Raw genomic sequence first — 23,263 nt, forward strand, 5'->3', positions numbered from 1 at the left:
TTGTGCATGGCCCAATGATGTGCTAACAGAAATTACTGGCCCAGCAAAGTCTCCGGAAACAAGACTTACAATGGCGCACGTTCATTAGAAAGGCGCAAAGCAAGGTCATGGTACATTTGATTAAACGGAAGCGGTAAGTCTCCCTTCTAGACCCTGCTTTCCCCTGGCTAATAGAGGGAAAATATGCATGCACGCATCTATATGGGGCTGTATATCTGAAGGCCGCATCTCAAGAACATGCTGCCCTGCTGCTAATTATCAGGGTTAGTTGTTTGCTGTACTTTTCTACCAAAAGAGATGAAAGATGCTTTTTCAGTCACTACATATTTTAACACAGTTCACAATGCATCTCGATTTCCAGTGGAGGTCAATGGTTTCAAAGTTAGTTGGGATGTGTGTTATTGTTACCATTATAATATATAATTGCAATTATAATTTTAATCATTAACAATAATTTATTAATTAAAAATCAATTATTATAGTAACAACAATAAACAACAACATCGTATTTATATCCTGCCTTTTTTTCCCTTTCAGAGGAACCCAAGGAAGCTTGCACAGCTCCATTATATTATCACAACAACTCTGTTTGTTTGACCCTGAACCTTTAAATGCCAGACCTATTTGGGGGCATAAGGTTCACCGGTATGCATAGTTCCTTTACAGTTCAGATTAAAATCTGGAGTGGATATATAGCCCTCTGACATTGTGACCACCAGCCTCTTAATTTCCGGGTAAACCACTTGGAGTTGCATTTAGTCACTTCAAGTGCCATCTTTATCATTAGAAAGGAGGGACACAAATCTAATCAATATGGGTATATATTGATTAAATAACATACATACATACATACCTATTTAACAATATACTAAATTTCTGGAACACCCAATTTCTGTACCACCCAACAGGCAAAGCCTTCAGGTCAGTTCCACTTTAAATGGGACCATGGGTTTGTTTGCTGCATCTCAACTCTCTGAGGCTCTGGCCGGATTCACAAGTGCACGTCCATCACCTCCCGGTGGGAGCAGCAAGTGCAGCCTCGCCAGCACAAATGGATGGTGCCAGACAGGAGCCACAGCAACAAGCACACAAGCAAGCCAAAAACGCACATGCCGTCTTCCAAGATGGCCCCATGGTTTGGCGTCTCCATGCATTCCTGCAGAGACAGGGCTAGGTTCTGGGGGCCCTTTGGCAAGATGTCTTCAGGGACCCCTTCCTGGAGTGGGCCTGCCTCCACCATGCTGCTGTCTTCCTCCACTGGGCCCAATCCAACGAGCTGCTCAGAGGGAGAGGGGCACGCAAGAGGAAGGTGCTGCTCCTCCTCCTCCGTCCCACAGCGCACATCGGGGGCGGGGCTGGCGGTGCAGCTGTGGATCCGGCAAGACGGATGCTACTAATGATCCCCCCTTTCTGCCTCCAAGCTGACTTCCTCCCAGTTCTGCAGAGTTTCACTCTTCCCTGCACAGGAGTGTGAATGCATCTTTCTGCACATTTTTCAGATGTACGCCTTTCTGTGTGTGCATCTTTTAGATGTGCACAGTTTTGTACATGCAGACATTCATTAAAGCAGAGGTGGGGAATTTGTGGCCCTGCAGATGTTCTGGCCCATAACTCCTCTCAGCCCTAGTCAGCAGAGCCAGAGGTGAGGGCGGATGGGAGCTGTAGGCCAAAGTGTCTGGGGGGCTGCCAGGTGGCCACCCCTGAACTAACCTGTACTTTGGTTCATTTTAGAAATAGGCAGCTTCCTTTACAAGGTTTCCAAAAGTGTGCACATGTTTGTTTTTGCTCTGCAGAATGCATCACAAGCTCAGAATTGTATGGATTTCCAACCACAAATGGGGTTTCAATCCATGTTCAGTTCCTGGAGGTACAGATCAAGAACACCTGAAGAAGAAACTCCACAAAATGAATTTCTCAACCCTCCCAGCTGCTTATTTCTTCATAGGGCAGATGGACAGCTGAGGATGTGGCACAGGGGTAAGAGAATTCTCTGCATGTCGAAGGTCCCAGGCTGGATCTCTGGCATCTGCAAGCAGGGGCTAGGAAGGCATCCAGTCTAAGACCCCTGAGAGCTGCTGCCAGTCTGTGCCAGCATTGTGGGCTAGATGGACCAAGGCTCTGACTCAGTACCAAGCAGTTTCCAATGGAGCAGCAGCAACAGGGGCAGGGCATATGGGCCCTGTAACCAGCTGTCCATGATCAGGTGCAGCAAACTCAGGTCATAGCTATGCGTCTGTGAAGGAGGCTGATGACTCGCGGTACACAGGAGCATTGGATGCCTTCTCCTATTGCCCTTTCTTGGAGACATGAAGCACTCCATGGGTTAAACCTTAAACCCATGGAGCCTTAAACCCAAAGATCTTAACACTCCTATTTCTTGTTAGGGCTGTCAACCGCTTCACTAATTTTCATTAAATCCCATTTTAATTAACTGAATAAACCTAAATAAAGTTGCGTGGCGCCCATATTTACAGTTCCATCAACTGATGTTACCACCTGGTGATACAAGGGGAAACCACCCTTAAGGCTGTTGTATGTATGAGCTGCTGTACCATAATATCTAATAGGAGAAATGGTCAGGGAGGTCATGCATTTGAAGGTCACCTTCTCTACTACGAGACGGTGCAGGACATTGCAGTGACAGGAGGGCCCACCAAGATGAGTTGGAGGCTGCCTACCAGAGCGGGGGGCTGCTGCTCAGTGGTAGCTGACATCTCATGTCCAGGCATGTTTCTTCATGACACTGCATACATATGTGTATGTCTAACAGTGTACACAGGAAATACGGCAGGGGAGGTGGGAGAACTGGCAGCCTCGCTGAAGAGCAAGAAGCGATCACAGATTCCCCATGATGGGAGTTATCAAGGTGGGATATGGTGGGTTGTTGGAAAGATCTTGACGTGATGACTTGAGAATGAGGACAGCAGTTACAAGAGATTGTGAGAATGGCAGTGAGAAGGTAGACTTGTCGAGGGAATGGTCAACTGGGGAAGCCTTGCCCAGGGAACCTCAAAAGCCTGTCGCTGAGCTTCCATGGACAAGTCTATGAGTGACCAGGGACAAGAAGCCTTCAGAGGTCCATGGAATGCCTGCTTCTGTAGGCCAGGTGTTCGCCACCAGCTATCTCCAGCAGCCACCAACAGTTCTTTTTGCCCTCTTCCTCTAAATAATGCCATCAATGGCCAGAGACCTGAAGAGGCTGCCAGAAGCACCCTGCTTGTTCTGCATCTGTGGTACCTTTGATGTGTTTATTAATGATAAGCTTCTTGGGGAATAGTCTTGCTGGAAAAGCAGGCTATAAATAATAATGCTAATAATACTGAGAAGCAAAGTGGGAAAGTCTGGAAAAAAACCCCTCCAGAAAGCCTTCATGTTCCATCATATGCACTGTTTCTGGTCTTACTGTCCATCCTGTGTGTTTCACGGTTGCCCACTTAAGACTTTCCTTAAATAGGACCCATCGGCATCTGTCACTTCAGAACTGTCTTCTCTTAGGACAAGATCCTGCAAATGTACTCTCTTTGTCCAGGCTCACCATGTCCTAGATATTTCTGCTACTTGTATCAACTACCTTGTTTTTTAAAAATCTGCATCAGTACTTTATCGTCTCCCTTCTCCCTTGGGGCTTGGCAATAATTAATGACCTGCACATCAGCTGACAGCAGTTAAATCAGAAATTAGTCAGGAGTATTTTCTAAGCTAGCCCCATGGACTTGTGTACAAGAAACATTATAATAGAGCACACATGATACCCCATTAAACAATGAAACATGTGATGGGCTACAAAACAGAGATACATCAGCAAATCTGCCTGGGGAAGTTTATGGTATTTAAATCCTAAACATTAATTTTATTGTCCTCTATGAGAAACCAATTAACTTTGAGTTTCATATTTTTCTTTTATTGGATGTAGAGGATATTGTTCAGAAAACCGTCAAATGGTAAATTCAGCATCTTTTAATTTTATTAGACTTGGCTTGTCCACACTCGTATCCATTTGTGCCAAGTTTAAAGAGTAATTAGATATTTCATAAATAACTGTGTTTGGGCTTTATTTTTGCAAATTTGACTTTTTGAAGGTTCCTCTCTACACTGAGCGCATATGTAAGAAATGCACGCAGTACCTATTATATAGTCAATTTCCCCCTTCCCCCAAATTGGAAATGGCTGAAACAGGGACGAAGGCATCCTATCCATAAAGCCCAGGCTGACGACATCTGACTCTCATATAATGGGCACAGGCAGCAAATGTTTATTTCCCCATTGAAATCAATGGGGCTTAAAAGAGCTTAGCATAGGCTAAATGGTGCCCAACATTATTTGTGGCAGTTTTCCCTATAAGAATGATCCGTTGACTAAAGAGCAGGCAAATAATCCTCCAAAAGTGAAGAAATACTGCTCGTTCTGTTGTGCAAGCGGGGCCCTTTGCTAGTGCAACAGAAAACTAGCAGTCCAAGAAGTAATTCAGAGTTTCCTTCTGCTTGTCTTTGCTTGTTTCTCTAACCACCAGCTCAGTGGTATGTGGGCTGCCATCAAGACTGTTTCAGACACTGTGGTTACTTCCATGGCATCCCAATTCCTTTTTGGAACTGAGGAGAGTCTCAAAAACTGTCTTTATTGTCACTGGTGGGAGGCAGCTGTTAACAGGCACATATAACACCGGTGCTTCACCATCTGCACTGGCTTCCAGTTGAAGTCCAGGTCAATTTAAGGTGTTGATGACTTATGAAGCCCTAAATGGCTTAGGACCAAGATATATGAAGGAGAGCCTTCTTCCCTATGTGGCCTCCGTCCCTTGAGATCTGAGGCAGAGGTCCTGCTCTGGGAGCCCTCTTTGAAGGTGATCAGGAGAGTGGCTACCCGGAGAAGGGCCTTCTCTGCTGTGGCACCTCAGTTATTGAATATGCTCTTCAGAGAGGTCTGCCTGGCACGGACACCTTGCTCATTTCAGTGCCAGGCCAACCCCTTTTCATTTTCCTGATATTTTAAGTTCTGAGGTTGCTTGGAGATGGGTTTTATTTGATGTTAATTGATGTTTGATGCTGTGCATTGTATTGCCATCCTGGGACTCAGTGAAGGACAGTATAGAAAAGCTTTGAAGGAAGCAAGGCAGGCAGGCAGGCAGGGCTTAGCACAGTAGCTAAGCCTTCCTCGTCCCCAAAACGAAGCAGCACTTCTGAAACTCAGCCCTGAGGTCCAATAAACCACCAAGGGCTCGATCCAATATTGGTGGAGCTCCACCTGTGCAGTAGAACATCTGAACCTCCATGTGCCATGGAGGGAGAAATTTAGCAAAAGCAGCTTTATTGATGGATGAACTGCTCCCTGCTATGCAGCTCTTAAGGGCATCCCTCAGCCAATAGGCAAGGCCGGTCCTGTTTTCTTTTTCATTTCCATGGTGACAAAAACGTGTGATGTCATGTCAGCCTCATGGAAGTGAGGTGCCACACAGCTGCCATGCCGTTAATATACTAGCAGCTGAAAAGCAAACATACATACAGCGCGTCACACTATGTTAAACATGGGATTAATTGAATCTGCCAGATATGCTTAATGTGATGCATTCTTGACCTTTTCCAGGCCTACAAATAGAGCCACAATGATATTCAGCACAGCTTTAAGTTACACACTCGGTGACGTGAATCACTGTGTCTCCCACTTGGGGAAGAACACAACGTGTCCGCACTATGGGTAGTTTGGTTACTGGCGAGCTAAAAGAACCTGGGTGTCTCAGCTGACATGCAAAGAAAGGGAAATCTGTCTGCTGTGGTTAGCTAAGTGTGGCTCGTTCAAAGGGTACAGCCAAGCTACCCAAGAGCCTGGGAACAAACTGACCCAAATCGCACCCTGCCAAACAAACATGGACATCCACGGACAAAGTTATGACTCCGTCCTTATGTGCTTATAGCTGTTGCAAGCTGGTTTGACCACTTCCTTGCTTCCCAAATGTGTGATCTAGCTTGAAGATGTGTTAAAACACTCCTCAGCTCTTGGCAAGGAAATACACACAACTAGCTTATGAAGTGGTTATGTAACCTTAATGGGAGGTTATCACTTGGTAAATGGCTGTTCCTGTTTACTCCCTGAAAGTGTTCTGGGAGACAAGAGGACCTCATGAAATTCAGCGCTGCACCAAAAAACTCCCCTCTTTGCGCATCCATTTTCCGAGATGCTAAAAGAGAGAGGAAAAGGGGGAAATGCCTTTCCAGTACTTCTTGCATTGTGCCACATTATTTGTGTACACGGCCCTCGCTTACACTGACTCTCAATTGCCTTCACTTGCCTGACAGATACTCTGGCACTGTGAATTCATTTGCTCGACTGCACACACCCTGATTGTATGAAATCGCTCACGTAACAATTGCAGCAAGAAACAAGCAGCAGCAGCGGCAAAGCAGAACCAATTCAGCACAGAAATAGCACCAAAATATCTTTTAAGATGCGGGGCTTTTGTGGGGGGTGAGAGAGAGGGGGAGAGAGAGAGGGAGGGAGGGAAAGACAGCTACCTCACCGAAACATTTCTGGTTTTATCCACAAAATCCAAAGCTGCAGCATATTCAGAAGCTTTCTAGTTTTTAGGAGAGCATGAACTGGTGGAACTTCCTGCAGAGGTAAGTTAGATCGGCTCTCATTTCGCTGCCCTTTCACTTTCAAGACCTTTCCATTGACGTGTAAGCCGGTCTGTTTTGCTAAGCAGCGTTTTTACCTTTTATTGCTGAGGGGACAGTTAAATATGTTCTGGCTGCCTTTGTTTTCTGATCCTTTTTACCACATTTTAATTTGAACAGTTCGATTCTTATTATTATTTATTAGTCTTCTTGATGCCATTTCATTATTGCAAAAGCAGGCTACTGATCCAATAAATAATTAGTATGTCCCCAGGTGCTCTTTTTCATTTACCTATCAACCCTAAAACTTTACAAATTACAGTTATGAAGTTGAGTTTTCTTTAAGAAAAAAGTCAACCTTGAAAATTAACACTTTGGAATAGACTTATCACCAGCTAAGCCCTTTTGACGTGGAAATGAATTCATCTGCTCCTTCGCTGAATACTGTGCTAACAAAAAACAATTGATGGATTCATGAATTGGTCAATGATACACTGATGCGAACATAATAAAGCCAAACAGAAGAATCCAAGACAGAAGCGCCCAGAACAAGGGGCCTCTTAGATAGCTAGATAGGAAACTGATGTCAGAAGAGTTAGATAAGCGGAAATGAATAAAACCGGTTTTATGAAATTCATGATGAAGATAAATCTGTTTGCTGAAATGTGGGCAGCCCAGATGCCCATCCTCCCATGCTTGTTTAAAATTATTTTTTAAAATAACCCATGCCTCAGTGACAGGGATGCACAAGAATACAGAGCATACAGCTCGAATGAAATTGCCCAAATCCACACACACACACACACACACTGCTTTGAAAGCAAACCCTTCAAGGATTAATCTGCAGTCTTCAACCTTAGACTGTTATAAAGATACTCATGCTTTGTGTTAGCCCATAAATTGAGAGGCATATGCTACCCTTGATCTATGCACAGAACTCCCGTTGAGATTAATGGGACTTGCATGTTGTTTGGAAGTTGCTTGCAAAAAGGGCAAATTAAACCTCTTCATTAAATAGGGAACAGGCTGTTTTAGAAGGAAATCTTATTTCCCCTACAACAGTGTTAAGGGTCCCCCCTCTCCTTTCTTTCTTTCTTTTAAGGCTGGGAGGGGAGAAGAGTCATTTCAAACAGTGGCTGCTTTATCGGCATTATGAAAGGCATGTGTTTCAAAGGAATCTGATCTGTATGCTTGGGCTTTATGCTCCCAAGGAAAGTGTGTGTATTTATGTATGTGTGTGTCACACACATGTACTTGTGAGGCCATATGTGTATGCATGTGCATCTGTATGTATCCGGAATAAGTAAAATACAGCACAGTCACACATTTTTCCTTTTTGTGCATGCTGGTGTGGGTGAAGGATGTGGTCATGTAGAATCCTTTGTCTGGCTATCCTGGTGTGCACGTAACACCCCACCAGGCCTCCCCTGGGCGTCTCTGGCCCTCCGTTCTCCTCCAGGTGTCCGTGTTCAACTTAACCATGCCAGGGACATGGGATAAGCCTGAATTACATGCTTCAGGGGAATCACAGAAGGATACCTGAGGTGACCCATCATGCAGAAAGGACCTGGAAGTGAGTGGGCCTGGAGTGGGGGGCAGGGGAGAGGAGTAGTTGTTGCTGTTTGGCCTGGAGTCTTGTTGCTCATGTACCAGCACCAGAGAAGGTGAGCCTTGCCGCTCCACAGTGCCAGCCCTCTGTATATGAATCGGCATTTTGAAGACACATAGCACATGGCGACAGTGCTGGATCAGACCAAGGCCCCATCTAGTCCTGTGTTGTGGCCAGACAACGGCCAGTCAGCTGTCCACCAGAAACGTGCAAGCAACAGCACGCTCCTGCCCATGTTCCCCAGCAACTGCTGCACTTAGGTGCACTGCCTCTCATGTTGGATAGCACATGGCCTTCAGGACTGGTAGCCATGGGCAGCCTTCTCCTTCATGGATTTGCCCACCCTCCAAGGTGGTGGCCAGAGCTGCATCTCATGGAAGAGAAACCCTCTGCTATGTGAAGAGGTCCTTCCTTCGGCCTGTGTGTTCTCCCAGCAGTCGGCTTCCATCCAACCAACGTGGAAACATTCACTAGACCTTTGGACTGAGGTCCAGCTTCACTTGTCAGTTCTAAATTGATGAGAACAAGGATTCTTGGGACCTCGCCTCTCTCATGTACCAATCACCGCAAACCAGGAAATCTCTGGATGAGATCTCACGGACACCCTGAACCCTACTTTCAACCACTCAGTTGGATAACAAACTCAGTTGACAGGACCGCAGGCAAAATAGAACCACTAAAAGACAAGATGGGAGCCCTGTGGTCTGCAGAAACACAGCATTTTCTCAGGGGGGAACAACTCCCAAGAGGGAACACTGCACCAGAGAATGCTGGTTTCCTCTAGGCTGGCTGGTATCTGAACAGGATCATTCCATTCTCTCATCTTTGCCCGAGATCAAAGATAAGACCATTGGACAGATTATTAAAGGATATAAAATGTTGCTATGATGATGGAGGAGGAAGAGAATTGAATTGTGCACCAGAGACTGCATTGGTGTAACTTCCATACTTATTGTGCTCACAGTGGGATTGGCTCATTTTGCACAGATCTACAGAGCTGTGTGCTTCTCCATCCATACTCATGATGGGAAAAGAACCTTGTCCACGAAAGAATAAGAACCTCAGACATCTTCCCTCCCTTGGAAAGAATGCCAGAAGCTACTGTAGGTAGAGGAGTCCCCTGCGTGGACTACAGACCCCTCCATTCAGAAAAGACTGTGGGGTTCAGAGAATGTGTCTTCACAAGTTTGGGAAGTTTGGTTTTGTTGACTTCCAAAAACATCAACATTATTGATGTCTCTGTATTGACCATAACTGTAATAGCATGCCTGGCATTTATGAAGCGCATTTAGAGTGTTCAGAAGGTAATGCACATTTATTTTCATTTTTATGATTACCTTGCTTTTGTATCCCACCGTTTTCCTCTTGTGAGCAACCCAAGGCAGTTTCCATGGTCCTCCTATTCTCCATCTTATCCTTACAAAAACACCCCTGAGAGGTAGGCTGGGCTGAGGGAGCAAGTGGCCCAAAGACACTCAGTAAGCTTCATGACAGGCATGGTGGGCATGTCATGAGTGGAGCCGGCTGGAGCCGGGGGTCAGAGCAGATGGCCCAGGAGACCCCTTCTGACTCGCTCTGCTTCTCTGTTTCTATGCCTGAGTGGGGAACAGAATGCAGATGCTCCAAGTCCCCCGTTCAGCACTCTCACCACCACCCTCACTGGCTCCCACATAGTCTACACATGCATTCCTCACTAACTTTGTAAGGTTGGCTGGTCTTGTCATGCTGATGATCACATACCGAAGGTGGCTAAGCCATGAGCGATTCCCATCTGCCAGCCCTGTCTCTGAGCATCTTCAAGGACTCATTTTTAAATAGTCCTCCACACACTTTTACCACAACATGTGAGAGCCAGTGTGGTGCTGTGGTTAAGAGTGTGGGACTGGGACTCAGGCGACCTGGGTTCTAGTCCCAGCTCGGCCACTGGGCCAACGGGGTGACTTGCGGCCAGTCACAGACCCTCAGTCCAACCCGCTTATTTGTATTCATTTGTTTAAAACTTTTCTAGATCATTCCTTACCATGGCCTTGGGACAGTTTAACAATAAGACAATACAATGTAAAATAAGGGTTGTTCTTGGGAGGATAAGACTGTGAGGAGGAGGAGAATTATGTAAGCTGTCTTGAGTTCCTTGGAAGCAAAAAGGCAGGAAATAAATATAATAACTAATAAACATATGGGAGCCTTACAGAAATAGAGGGTAAGATCATACACTGGCTGCCTATCTGTTATAACGAGATAATGGCATTGTCACACCAAGTCCACAACTTAGGACAAGGATACCTAACAAACTGTCTGTCTGTCTGTCTGTCTGTCTCTGTGTGTGTGTGTGTGTGTGTGTGCGCAAACTTGTAACTGGCTGTCAGGATCATTGCTGTTCATTCCAAAATAACTGGAATGCCACCATATAATACCACACCCAGGCCCTTCTTGCCAGTGGAGCTCAGTCTGTGGAGAAAATGCCCTCATGCAATTCAGGAGGTAGAAAACTGGGCATCTTGCAAATGCACCTGTTCACCCAGCCTTTCCTTGGCTTGCAATTCAATTTACCATTCTGTTCCAGTATTGTCCTGTATTATTAATTAATTAATTAACTAACATCAATGCTAGTAACTGTATCCTTATTTAAAACATGCGTTTTAAGTGTGATTTTAATAGTTACATGGAAATCCTTTATGGATTATTTTAACATACTTAGCAACAAATATATTTGTACATACATAATGAGAGCGACTGTGGTGTAGAAGTTAAGAGCATGGGGCTGGGACTCAGGAGATCTGGGTTCGAGACCCCACTCAGCCATGATGCCCACTGGAGGACTTTGGCTCAGTCGCTGCCTTTCAGCCTATCCTACCTCACAGGGCTGTTGTGGTGAGGATACACTGGAGAGGAGGAGGACCGTGTAAGCTGCCTTGGGTTCCTTGCAAAAGGAAGACAGGTGACCTACGAATGCTGCGTGAGGATGGGGGAGGAGGAAAATCCGTGCGGGTGTCTCCTTGCATAAACAGGAACATGCGAAGGTGGGGGTGAGACCCCCGTGGGGGAAATTCCAGTGGGCTTCCTTGTCCCCCAGGCACTCCTTTCTAGGCCAGAGGTGAGCTGTGAACCAGAAGCATCCTGCCACCTCTTTGCCCCCAAGGCCACACCGGCGATTGCCCGGTCCTCTGCTCTCGCCCCCGCAGGGGAAAATGCCAACTGGACTTACTGCAGCCAGCTTTGTAGCTGAAACCGGGAGGCAGAAGGAATCCTTGCTGGGCGGCTGCTGCTAGGGTCCGCTGGTCTGGAGGGAATACTGGAATCATTAATGGCGGCAGCTGACCTTGGACCTGCTGGACAGGAGAAGGTGACAATCAAACCAGATATCATGGTGTCTTCTGAACACTGCGCTCGTCTGGGACTATGCCCCTGGACAAGGCGCCAACACTTCCATGTTACCTTTCCGATCCAGAGCCCGGAACACACATGGTTTACGTTCATGGAATTCCTACACCAACATGCACATATTTCACTAGCTATTCCTCTGCAAGGGAGCCCCTGCATCTGACTTTCTCTGGATGGAGCTGTCCCTCTATGGCAATGGATCATGGAGCTTCGGCATGGATTCCCATGTTCATGAGATCTGTCTCAGGGACGCGCTATGTTGTTGGGGTTTCTAGACTGGCCAACTCATATCCATCAGGCCAAATGTGGTCCACCACCTGCCTGAAAAGGTTCTAGAAGAGGACAGTTGTCACTTGTAGGGATGTAGGTGAATTTTGTTCTTCTCACCAAACAAGAGACTATTTCAAGCCCAAAATGCAAGTGAAAACGTTCACAAACTGGAGCACATGCTCATGTTTGTTGGATTGCTGATTCCCAGTTCAATTTGAGCAAATGTCCTGATTTGTTCCAATTCCCTTTCTAGACTGAACCATCCATCCTTCAGTCCATGCAGGAATTTGCACACCATTCAGGAGATTTCGGCATGAGCCCATTGTGACTGTGAGTAAATTTTCACCAGTCTCCCAACGGCCAAAGGGAACGGGGCAGGAGACGAACAGCAAGGAGATGCTCAGAGAGCCCTAGCTCTGCCAGACACGGCTTGCTCATGCATTCTTATTCCCTGGCTCAAGTCAGACTGAATCCAGAAATAAAATAAGTGACCCAGGCAGGAAGGAGCTTGCCTCGGTTCTGTGCCAGTCCAAATTTGGAAGCAGACCACTTCCCCTAGGAGTCACCATACCCTCTTTCCCTCTGTGGTGGCAGCAGCAAGCCATGAACGGGAAAAGAAGGAGCAGTTTCTGCATCTCCATGCCTTGCACTGCCCCATGCAGGACACCAAAACTTCCACTAGCCTCTGAGAAAGGAGGTTTCTTGCAAGGCTACCAACGCTGCAGCTGATTGCACTGAATATCGGTGGCCAGAAGACTCATGCAGACCCAAAGTAATCAGGGAAACGGCTCTCCATTACTGATAATCCACCAACTTGCCAAGGCACATTCAGGAAACACATGAAATTAACACTGACAAAGCTAGCAACACTCAGACCTGCACTGAGGCAGTTTGGGTAGCCAATCAACTTGTTCTACTCCTGGAGAAAAATCTGCATTACATTTTTTAAAGACCCACATGCATCTAAACGCTTCTTGTGTGAAGATTTATGAACAAGATCAGCCATGCATGCAAGACTTCTTTTTTTCTTGAGGACTAGAATTCTGCTTGCTCTAACAATTTCAGTATCTGGGTGACAAGAAATTATTAAAACACGGTAATGACGTATTGTGTGCTCCTCGTGTGGATTTGTTCTGTTGAGGAATGACAGAACGCCTCTCCCCCACCATGACATCTAGGCAGCTAATTGCACAGTCACAGTCAACCTGAAAAGAGGTGATCTCCTCGCACTGAAATTGACCTCCCCACCCCTTCAGGCCACACTTGCAGGAACGGAGTAGCACATTGAGAGAAGGCTGCGGGGGGATTGATGTTCCACAACCACAGAGTGGAGGCAACTGGATGCTTGCACAGCAAAATGCTCCAAGGGAGCTGCACCTTTCTCTGATCTCAGTGCAAAGAGAAAGCAGGACGGCACTTGCAGTCTCCTAACTACAAAGAAACATAGAAACAGAGCGAGTCAGAAGGGCTCTCCCGGGCCATCTAGTCTGACCCCTGGCTCCAGCCGGCTCCGCTCACAACATGCCCACCAACTACGGCACTTAACAAAATGCATCTCTCTGTCCGAAAGACTGTCCGAGGATGGATTCTCCTCATCTGGAAGGGTTGTCCAGTCTTATCCTAGTTTAAGGTATTCATTTATTTATTGTTTATTTAAAGCTTTTATATACCGTCCCATTACTGACGTCTCGGGACGGTTTACAACGAAGTACCCCACACAGGGGACCCAAAAGGGAACCTAAAGTTGTCCCTTTATAGTTAGCACCTGGATAACAGACATGCCACATTGTTCCAATCTTTCTCATTCAGCTGAGATGCATTCATTTAAATTTAGATGTATTGTATTTAAATGATGGCAAATCTTCCTAAATCTTCATTTATTCATATCATTCAGCATACACAAAAGTCATGCAGATCTGTACCCTTCCTTGCTCCCTTGTTTAAAAAAGTGATCCATAAGTAACCACCCCTATTCCTAGCAATGTCGTTGTCGGCTTTTCCTCTTTATAGGCTCACTGTTTTTCCTACCCAGTTCACTAACTCTGTACTCCCAGTTTTCCATTTACAGTGCAATCCTACGGAGAAGCAGAGTTCAGCGGGACTTACTCTTGAGTAAGTATGTGCAGAATTGCCATCGTAACAATCCTGGGGGCCAAGAAGATGCATTCTGCATCCATTTGATATTCCTGCCCTTTCTTTTAATTTTCTTTTTTTAAAAATGACAAAGAAACTCCATTCTCCTTTTAGAACAAAAATGAACAGCCGAGTGGAATTTTTGCATCGTATTCTTCGGCAGAGAGCCATGGAACTTTGAAAAAAAAAAAGGGTTCCAAGGATGAAAGTGACTTTGCCAAGCAAAGAAGCTTCAAAACAGAACTCAAAACACTAATAGAGAGACAGATGGTTGCACTGAAAGCTTTGCTGCCAAAAAAAAAAAATTATATACAAAAAGAAAAAAAAATCGGAGTGATGTTATTGAAGCTGACTGGAAAGTTCTCTGATGACTGCAAATACTCTTGTCCCATTTCAAGTGTTAACTCTGCCTCCAGGGCTCATATAAACTAAAGCAACACAAACTCTCTCTCTCTCTCACACACACACACACACACACACACACAATGTCTGCCAAGCCCACAAAGTAGCAAAAGCCTGCACTTGATTTCAAGTGACTTCTGGATATGCTTGGAAATGCATCGTACTAAAGCATCTCTGTTTCAGAATGGAGCCACTAGGAAGACAAGTTTAAATAAAAATTACAAAACCAACAACAACAACCTTCCCCGCCCCCAACAAGACATTACCACTTTTTCGCACGCCCAAGTTTTCCACCTCCCATACAAAGATGGTTTTATTTTATTTTATTTTTGTGCGGGGGGGGGGCAAACTTTGGGCTTCCAATGACAAACTTTAACTGAGTAACAGAGGTAAGACAAGCAGAAAGGTGAGGACAGGTTTGCATGGAGACCGAAATAACTCAGACAAAACAATGTAATTTTCATTCCAAGCTGGAATGCAGGCAAGGGGAAGCTTTAATACCTGCACGCCATTTCCTTTCCAAGGTAAATAAGTGCTCAGGTAATTTCATAGTTTTCAAAATATTACAGGGGGATGAATGTGGACAAAATGTGCATGATGGCTATTTTCCCCCTTAATGCTGTATTTATTTGTGGTGGGAGGGCTGTTCTGGCAAAGTTTGTTTACCCAGAGTTGTTGCTAGGTTACAGATGTGATCCCTCCACCCTTTCAGCTAGAATGACTTAAAACAACCCAGTTCATGAGCAATTGCACTGACATACAATTCCTTCCCCCCAGTTATGTGCCCCCCACTTCAATGTAACCCCCAAGGAACTTGCTCATCCTAGATTTAAGAGTTGTTAGGACTGCTAAGAACTTTTAATCAGGGCTACTTGCAGACCTTACCATATGTTCTGTTTGTGCAACAGATCTGCGGAGAGATATAAATAGTGCCTTCTCTTTGAGGATATTTATGGGTAATATAATTTCTTGGGGCAGGACTGCCATGATGCTGAGAAGCTTGAGGTGTGCACTTAGTCCTGCATAGGGACACCAGCAGAGAGGAGGAAAAGGTGGCTGCAGCCCCTCCACCCAAAGATGACCCAGGGGCTCTCTCGCCCCCACCCCCATGATCAAGCCAAAGCAAGAGTTTCTTGCAGGTCAAGGGTAATTGAATTGGCAGCTCCGGAATCCAGCAAAAAAGAAGGCAGTGCCTTGCTCATTTACTTATTAGATTTTTATCCTGCTTTTTTGCTTACATAGAACTCAAAGCACCTTATATAATTCTGTTCTGGTGGCTCTCAATTTTATCCCCTGCAAAAATGACCCTGTGAGGTAGGTTGGGCTGAGACTTTGTGCCTGGCCCAAATTCATCTAGTTGGTTCCATAACAACAACAGACCGGCCATTTTTTCCTTAAAGCTCTTACTGCCGTTAACCAAGCCTTGCAAAATATCAGTCATCTTGAATGGGGCCAGTGGAAGAGGCAGTGCCTAGCTGGAGAACTGGGGCGGGGGGCAGACTGAGAGCTAGAAGGGCAGGATTTGGTCTCTTGTGCTTAGTATCTGCATATCTGACATACATGAGTGTCAGCATATGCCAAAGTTCCCTGGGTTCAGGCTCAGAAATGAGCTTCAGGGTCTTGAAACTGCCCGTGTCAAAGGCAAAGCAAGCATTGGAAGCCCCCAGTTCTTTTCCAGTTCTGGTTCTCATTTAATAACAATCACTTGTAGGGTCCTGTGTGGTACAGGTAGCTTTTGACTTCCAAAATTGTCATTTTGACTCATAAATCATAGATGGAAACAACCATTTGCCAATGAGAGGTGGTCTCAGGCTAGACCAAGACATGTCTTTTGGATTTGGGTGTGGGAAAGGACTCAAGCCTTTCCTGAAGTCACCTGAGGGGAGCAAGGAAGAGGACCTCCACCTCTGGATAGCGTAGGACCACAAGGATGGTGGCCGGATTGCAGGGGAAGCCATATGAGGTGAGACTGAGGGAACTGGGTCTTTTCAGCCTGGAGAAGAGGAGACTCAGAGGGGATCTGTTGCAACATACAGGTACATGAGAAGGTGTCACATGGAGGTGGGTAGAGACCTGTTTTCCCCTGCGGAGGAGGGCAGGACATTTTCCAGTGGAGAAAAGCTCAGGGAACCAAAGTTCAATTGGGATGCCAGGAAGGACTTCCTAAGAGATAGGACCCCTAGGGCATGGCATGGGCTTCCACAGAAGGTGGTAGAAGCCCCCTTGGTGAGGGTGTTCAAGGATAGGCTGGACATGCACATGGTGGGCATGTCATGAACGGAGCTAGGTGGCCTGGGAGGCCCCTCCTGACTTGCTCTGTTTCTATGGATCACATGCTCAGGGATGTCCTTGGGATGGGGACTAAATGTGCACCCAGCACTGGATGACTTCCCATGTTCTGGGACAGGCTTCCTCCCCTCTCCCTGGAGCACATGCCCTGATCACGCTCAAGCGTGATGGCCAAGCTGCTCACAGATCACCTGGACCACTTCTCCTCTCCAGGCAGCGAGGCAGTGCTGTGTCCTTCCCATTCCACTCCTGCCCTATAGACCTCATTCTCCAGGCTTCTTTCCTGTCTCCTTCAGTTTGCCAGCAGGTGGCCTTTCCTCACGAGGAAGCCTTGGTCAGGACCAAGTGAACTGGTTGAAGGGAAAACCCGGCAGCCCCCTGCCCTGCAACAGGGCTGCGGCTCGCTAGCATGCACAGCCAAGGGGCTTTTTCACGGCTGCTGAAGGCTGCATCCCCTTGGAGGCAATCTGTTGGAAAACAGCGTGCCCGCCACGAGAGGAGCCGACATCATCCTTCCTTTTCTATCCTTATTTTTATTTTTATTATTATTCTCTGACTCTTCCACTTGGCCCACAATCTGTGGCAGTAGAGTGGATAGCTATTCACAGAGCTCTGAACAGATCCATCACTGCTGGGGCTTGAACTTGGGCAAGAGCCTGTAAGGTTGCCAGATGCTCCCCCTGTTAGCCAGTGTGGAACAGTGGTGAAGAATGTGGGACTGGGACTCAGGGGCTCTGAATTCTAGTCCCCACTCAGCCCAGAAGCTCACTGGGTAACTTTGGACACATCACAGAGTCTCAGTCCAACCTTCCTCACAGGGTTGTTGTTGTGAGAAAAAGACTGAGAGAAGCAGAATTATATAATCTGCATTCAGTTCCATGGAAGAAAAAGAAGGTGGGATATAAATATAATAAATAAAGATGCAAGTGTTATACAAATCAGGTAGTTGTTAGATTTATACCCTGGCTTTTTTGCTCTTGCAAGAAACAGAAAGTAGCTCCCATCATCTTCCTCCTCCCCATTTTATCCTCACAACAACCACCTTATGAGTAGGCTAGGCTGAAAGTTGGACACTGATCCCAAGTCGCCCCAGGAACTTCATGGTTGGAGCGGAGGCTAGAATCCGGATTTTCTGAGTCCCTGTCCAACACTCCAACCACCAGCCACACTGGCTTTCAGGGACACTGCTTTTGGCAGTTTGTAAGGGGTATTCCTGGGCTCTGTTCTTGCATACATGAGACTCCCTCACTGCAGGATTCCTTCACTGGGAGCCAATCTCTTCCAGTGGCTTATGGAGCAGGCAATGCCAGCTGGTCCTTATTATCCCTGCTGTCATCAAGCTCATTGGCCCACCTTCTCATAGCCAGTGAGTGGCTAAGCCAGCAAGAAAGGGTCAGCTTGGAATAACTGGGGAATGCAGTCTTTGTGCATTAGATGCAAACTGACCTGATTTATACCCCACAATTAAAGTGTGGACCGGAACCTTGTCCTGTGCCAACTTTTGCTCCTCATGGATGCTTAGATGCGGTCCTTGGCAAAGCAGCATCAACCAAAAATATCAACATCCATTTGGAGAGACTTATTTTGAGAGACAATGTTTAGAAATGCGGATTCCAGTGTTCTTGCAATTTTATTTTTAAAAGATGCTGATTAATAGTACTGGGATGGAACGGGTTTAGGAACAAATATGTGCAAAACCAAATCGTCCTTCCCCTAGAAGCACTGCTGAGCTGGCAAGGGTGGGAGCATCTCGGCAGCGGACCCCCAGCCGAGAAGCGGCCTGGGCAGGTTGCAGTTCCTGGTACCAGGCACTCCCGCAGAAGCAAAGGGGCTTATCCCTTTAAAAGAAAAATCGAGCTCTTTCACGCCATTTAACATACAGTCAAAGAACAGGAATTCGCTCCTAAACCTAGCTGTTGATACAGCAAAACAGTAACTGTGCAACGTCTCTCCTTCAGGGGAGCGGGGAGAGAGAAATCTATGATCTTTTCATTAATAACTGATGTTTCCGCACAGCATACGATGGAACATACAGCTTCCAGATGCTTGTTTAATGCAGAGACTGATAAGCTGCGGCCCTTTGCAGAGCACCACGGTGCTAAGTGACTCAATGAAACATTTGTCAGTGAAAGGAAAACAGGTGTGAGATTGCTTGATGGTGGGCGCTTTTGCTTTTCAATGAACGTGTCAGATAATTTTTCAAGCTGGAAAGGCCGCCTAATGCTCTGTGAAACATTGTTTCAGTTCTTAAGAAGCTGGGAAGAATTTGGCACTGATGTGATAAATATATTATTTACATGGGAGAAAATATATTTATATGTAACTGCTGAAATCAGGACACTTTCACATCTGTGTGGAGAAATGAAATGGTTTGATTTTGAAATTGGCATACCGCCTTCTAAATACAGGAATGCCTATCAGTTTGGCAGGTTGGTGTAATTGGTTCCCATGAAATGAGAACACACAGCCAAGGAGTGTCTTGCTCGATATTCAGTTCCCAAGCTGCCTCTGGGAAACCTGGAGACAGATCTTTCCCTCCAGCTCATGTCCCCCAGCACCTGATCTAACAGAGGAACACTGTTAAAGATGCTAGGGGTGGTAGGTTAGCCACCGGGAGTCTTTTCCTCCATGAGTCGGGCTAATCTCCTCCAAAAGTTTCAAAGTTGGAAGTAAAACCTACATTTGGTGAAAGCAAGTCTCATAGTATAACTTTGCCTGGGGTGAAGAAGAACTTGGTTTTACTATCTGGATCTTCTACTGTCTTGGAATGTCAACAGGTCGTAGGAGTCCAAGCGAGGGAACAAATATCTTCCCAGTTTTTTGCTTTCTCCACACCATACATATTTCGTACATCTCTGCCAATCTTCCACGTTATTCACATTTTTGTAAGATAAAAGGCCCAAAATCTTCTCACCCTTCATTACAGAGGAACGGTTGCTTGATTGTTTTGGCTGACCTGTGATACTCTTTTTGAAGTGCCGAGCAGCGAACGGCACACATTATTCCAACACAGATTTGTAAAATGGCATTAGGATATTGATGGTTTATTTTTGATTCCAGTCCTAATGATTGGCCAACACAGAATTTGCCTTTTGATGTAAAACATGCAGGTTAACACAACCCCATTATCCCTTCTCTGCTCAATCATGGCCAAAACTACACTCTCAGAAAATACTTTCAAAAACACTGATTTAAAAGTATGGATTTTTGTGTAGGTTTAAAGGGGAGGAAGAAGAAGGATTGGAGATTTATGAAGAAAAAGGATGGGATAGACTTATGACTTGGAACATGCCAAACTGACATGATCTGAAAATAGACTGAGATGGATCAGAAATAGATTGATCCATCACTCCTATCAAATATGCCGAACTTTCTAGCCAGCCAGTGGGTGGAATACTGCACATTTTCCTAGCATCTCAACAGGTAAAGCATACTAAACTGAAGCTATGTGTACCCACAGGTCTTATTGAGTTTGATAGAGCCCAGGTGACTGAGAATTACAGCTTTATTTATTTATTTAATGTTTGTAAGCTGTCCTGAGATGCCACGCAGAGGACGGCATACACAAGTTTAAAATAAATAAATAAATATATATATATTTATAATATATTTATTTAAATTTATATATTTAATTTATATTCTGCCATTCTAGGCAAAATGCCCATCCAAGATGGCTTACAATATGTTCAGAGTAACTCTGTAACAAAACAAAACAACACAAAACAAGAAACACAACCACAAACAATAAAAACAGCAGAAACAAACACTCAAACCAAATCTGTGGGAAATTAACTAATGGTGTGATCCTGTTGCATTTGGAGTCCAGGAGATTTGGGCTCTAGGCCCCCCTTGGCCATGATGCCAAGTGGGTGACTTTGGTCCAGGCCTCCCCTTTCAGCCTAACCTTTCCTTATGTTCAGGGTTGTTGTTGTGAACATAAAATGAAGCAGAGGAGGTTATGTTAGCTGCTCTGAGTTCCTCACAAAAGGAAAAAGTGGAATGCAAATGCAATGTGATGATGATGATGATGATGATGAGTCTGTATAATCAGAAGGAAGCCTGATTATCCTACATGACACAGGATAATCTACACTGTGACTATTCTGTAAGTGGGATGGGAGTAAGATGGAAAAGCTGCTTTTGCTCATCTCCAACTCCTGCCCAGAGGGGCACTAAGAAAGGCTTCCGAAGATGGGCCAAGTTCCTAAGCAGGATCCCATGGGAGGAGAAGACTGTTGAGAGATCTTGGCGCTTCCAGCTCATGTACAGCTTGAAAGGCACCTCAGATTGTCTTCTGCAAGCAGATGGGCAGCTGGCGAATTGGACAAAAATCTGCCACACCTATCACTTGTACTCATGGACCAGGGCTGTCTTCTGAAGGGGCATTCAGAAGTTCCTGGCCAGGTTTCAGTTCCCATAGGATAAAAGACCACTGGGGAATCTTATCACGGAATGGTTGGATCAGACCGTTTCCGGTCTGTCCCAGTTTGCATGCATTCTCTCCTACTATGTCCTTTCCTGTTTCTGAGCTAATCAGCTGATCATTATCATCCTACAGAAGAAATACATTAATGCACAATTCTATGCATGCTTAGACAAAAAATAAGTCTTACAACTCCCAGCATCCCCCAGCCAGCCTATAGGCTGGATACTATAGGTCAAATTTCTGTCCAAGCAGAGGGTTGAACCCTTAAATACAATGCTTCATTTCAAAACATGCATGTTGCAACATAGATAAATACCTTTCTTGAGCTAAGAGCAGTGTGTGAATATTCAGGAAGTCTGAAAGCCAGTAGATAACAAGGTTCTAGTCCACAGTTTGGCCAGAGAAGTTACTTTGCATTGGGATTTGCATAGTTTGAATTCCTAACAGGTCCCTGTACAGGGCAGCTGGAGTTGTACTGGAGAAAGACATCATACTTCAACAGAACAGTCTTTATTAATTTCCATGGGATGGTGCTGAAATTTTATCTTCAAAGAAGAAACGTTTTTTTTTGTAGCACCAATAATAATAATAATAACAACAACAACAACATTAATAATGGAAATGAACTTGGAATTGCATCTAAGTTGCTCCCCCATCCCACACCTGCTCATCCCACTGATTTGCTTGATCCAGATGGTTTGCACAGCAGAATGATCCAAACTTTACCCTGCAAATTATCATTTCATGTTTATTGCCTTGCACCTTTCATTGAGGTTTTGGTCGATTTTCCACTTAAATAACAAGTCTTATTCTTTCCTCATTTCTGGCCAATAACATTATTAGATGGCTTGGAAAGGATCCTAATATTGTTGTTCTGTTTTTGAGGAGTTTTTGAGGCTTTTTTTTGTTTAAATATGTTTTTTCTCTTTTCTTTCAGAATTTTTTTTGACAAGTAGCTATCTTGTTAAGATAGCAATGTTTGCTTTAATTAATGTGTAGGCGGGTGGGCAAGAACGAGGGGTTATCTAATAGTATTCAGTGGGCAGCAATTCAAAACCAGCACAGTTTTTGCATGATGTATTGGCACAATTACAAAGAAAAGTCTGAGACAAGTCACTCACTTTAAGTGATATCCATCCATCTATTGAGAAAAAAGGGCTTAATTTTGGCAGCTGGACAGAATTTACTTTTTAGTCAACATGGCTGCTTGAATTGGGCTGGGAGTTAAAGAACTGCACAGTCAGGTCCAGGTTCCCAAGCGGGATTTGGTTTTGTGTTTCTTGAAAAGTAGACACACAAGCGTACACAAAGAAGTCCCGCACAGCAAAATGCTCCTGAAAGGGAAAGTGTTTCCAAGCTGATCATGGCATGCATGGGAGTTGGGGCTTGGAAGAAAACAAGCCAAAGGTGGATCACTGAACTCTAGGGAGCTTTCTCTGAGTATGAGGGCTGACATGCGCTGCGCCCGCCAGAAATATGTCACCTCCATGTTGTAATTTTAATCAGTGCTGGAAATGTCAGTCTTCAGATCCAGGGTCCACTATTCATCCCAAATACAGCATGGTTTTCACTGCAGGATGTTGGTTTGATAGATCAAGCCAACATCCATTTAGACCAGCACCTTGTCTATCACGGTCACCAGTCAGATACCCCTGGGAATCCTACAAATATGGAGTGCCTGCAATCTTATTTATTTATTTAGAAAATTTGTAGGCCGTCCATCACTGTCGTCTCTGGACGGCTTACAACATTATTTCAAATCCTAAATAAAATAAATTAACTATTCCACAACTGAGCATATTTCTATTTAAAATAAATTAAATAGATCTAATACAACTAAAATTACTTTTTGTTAAAATATTGGTCAAAGAAAAAGGTCTTGACCTGGCACCAAAAAGCATATAGTGGTGGCGCCAGGTGGACCTCTCTAGGGAGCGCATTCCATAGTCAGGACACCACCGCAGAGAAAGCTCTCCTTCGAGTACTCTGTCTCCTGACCTCTTTCAAAGAGGGTTCCCGGAGGAGGGCCTCTGCTGCCGATCTTAGCGGGCAGGAGGGCATATAGGAAAAAAGGTGTCCCTTTAGGTATCCTGGTCCCAAGCCGTGTAGGGCTTTATAAGTAATAACCAGCACCTTGAATTGAGC

General features: G+C 45.2%; 1 protein-coding gene across 2 annotated transcripts in view; it reads right to left on the reverse strand.

Moving 5' to 3' along the window:
* SOX5 (SRY-box transcription factor 5) overlaps positions 1–23,263 on the reverse strand; it is a 349,663-nt gene that overhangs the window by 145,599 nt on the left and 180,801 nt on the right. For both annotated transcript variants that reach the window (XM_044452207.1, XM_044452206.1), the window contains exon 5: positions 11,423–11,543. In XM_044452207.1, the coding sequence (XP_044308142.1) occupies positions 11,423–11,543 (121 nt within the window). The remainder of the gene's footprint in view (positions 1–11,422; positions 11,544–23,263) is intronic.

Source organism: Varanus komodoensis, unplaced genomic scaffold (assembly GCF_004798865.1).
Source record: "Varanus komodoensis strain SLA01 unplaced genomic scaffold, ASM479886v1 scaffold70, whole genome shotgun sequence".
In the NCBI taxonomy this organism is placed as follows: Eukaryota; Metazoa; Chordata; class Lepidosauria; order Squamata; family Varanidae; genus Varanus; species Varanus komodoensis.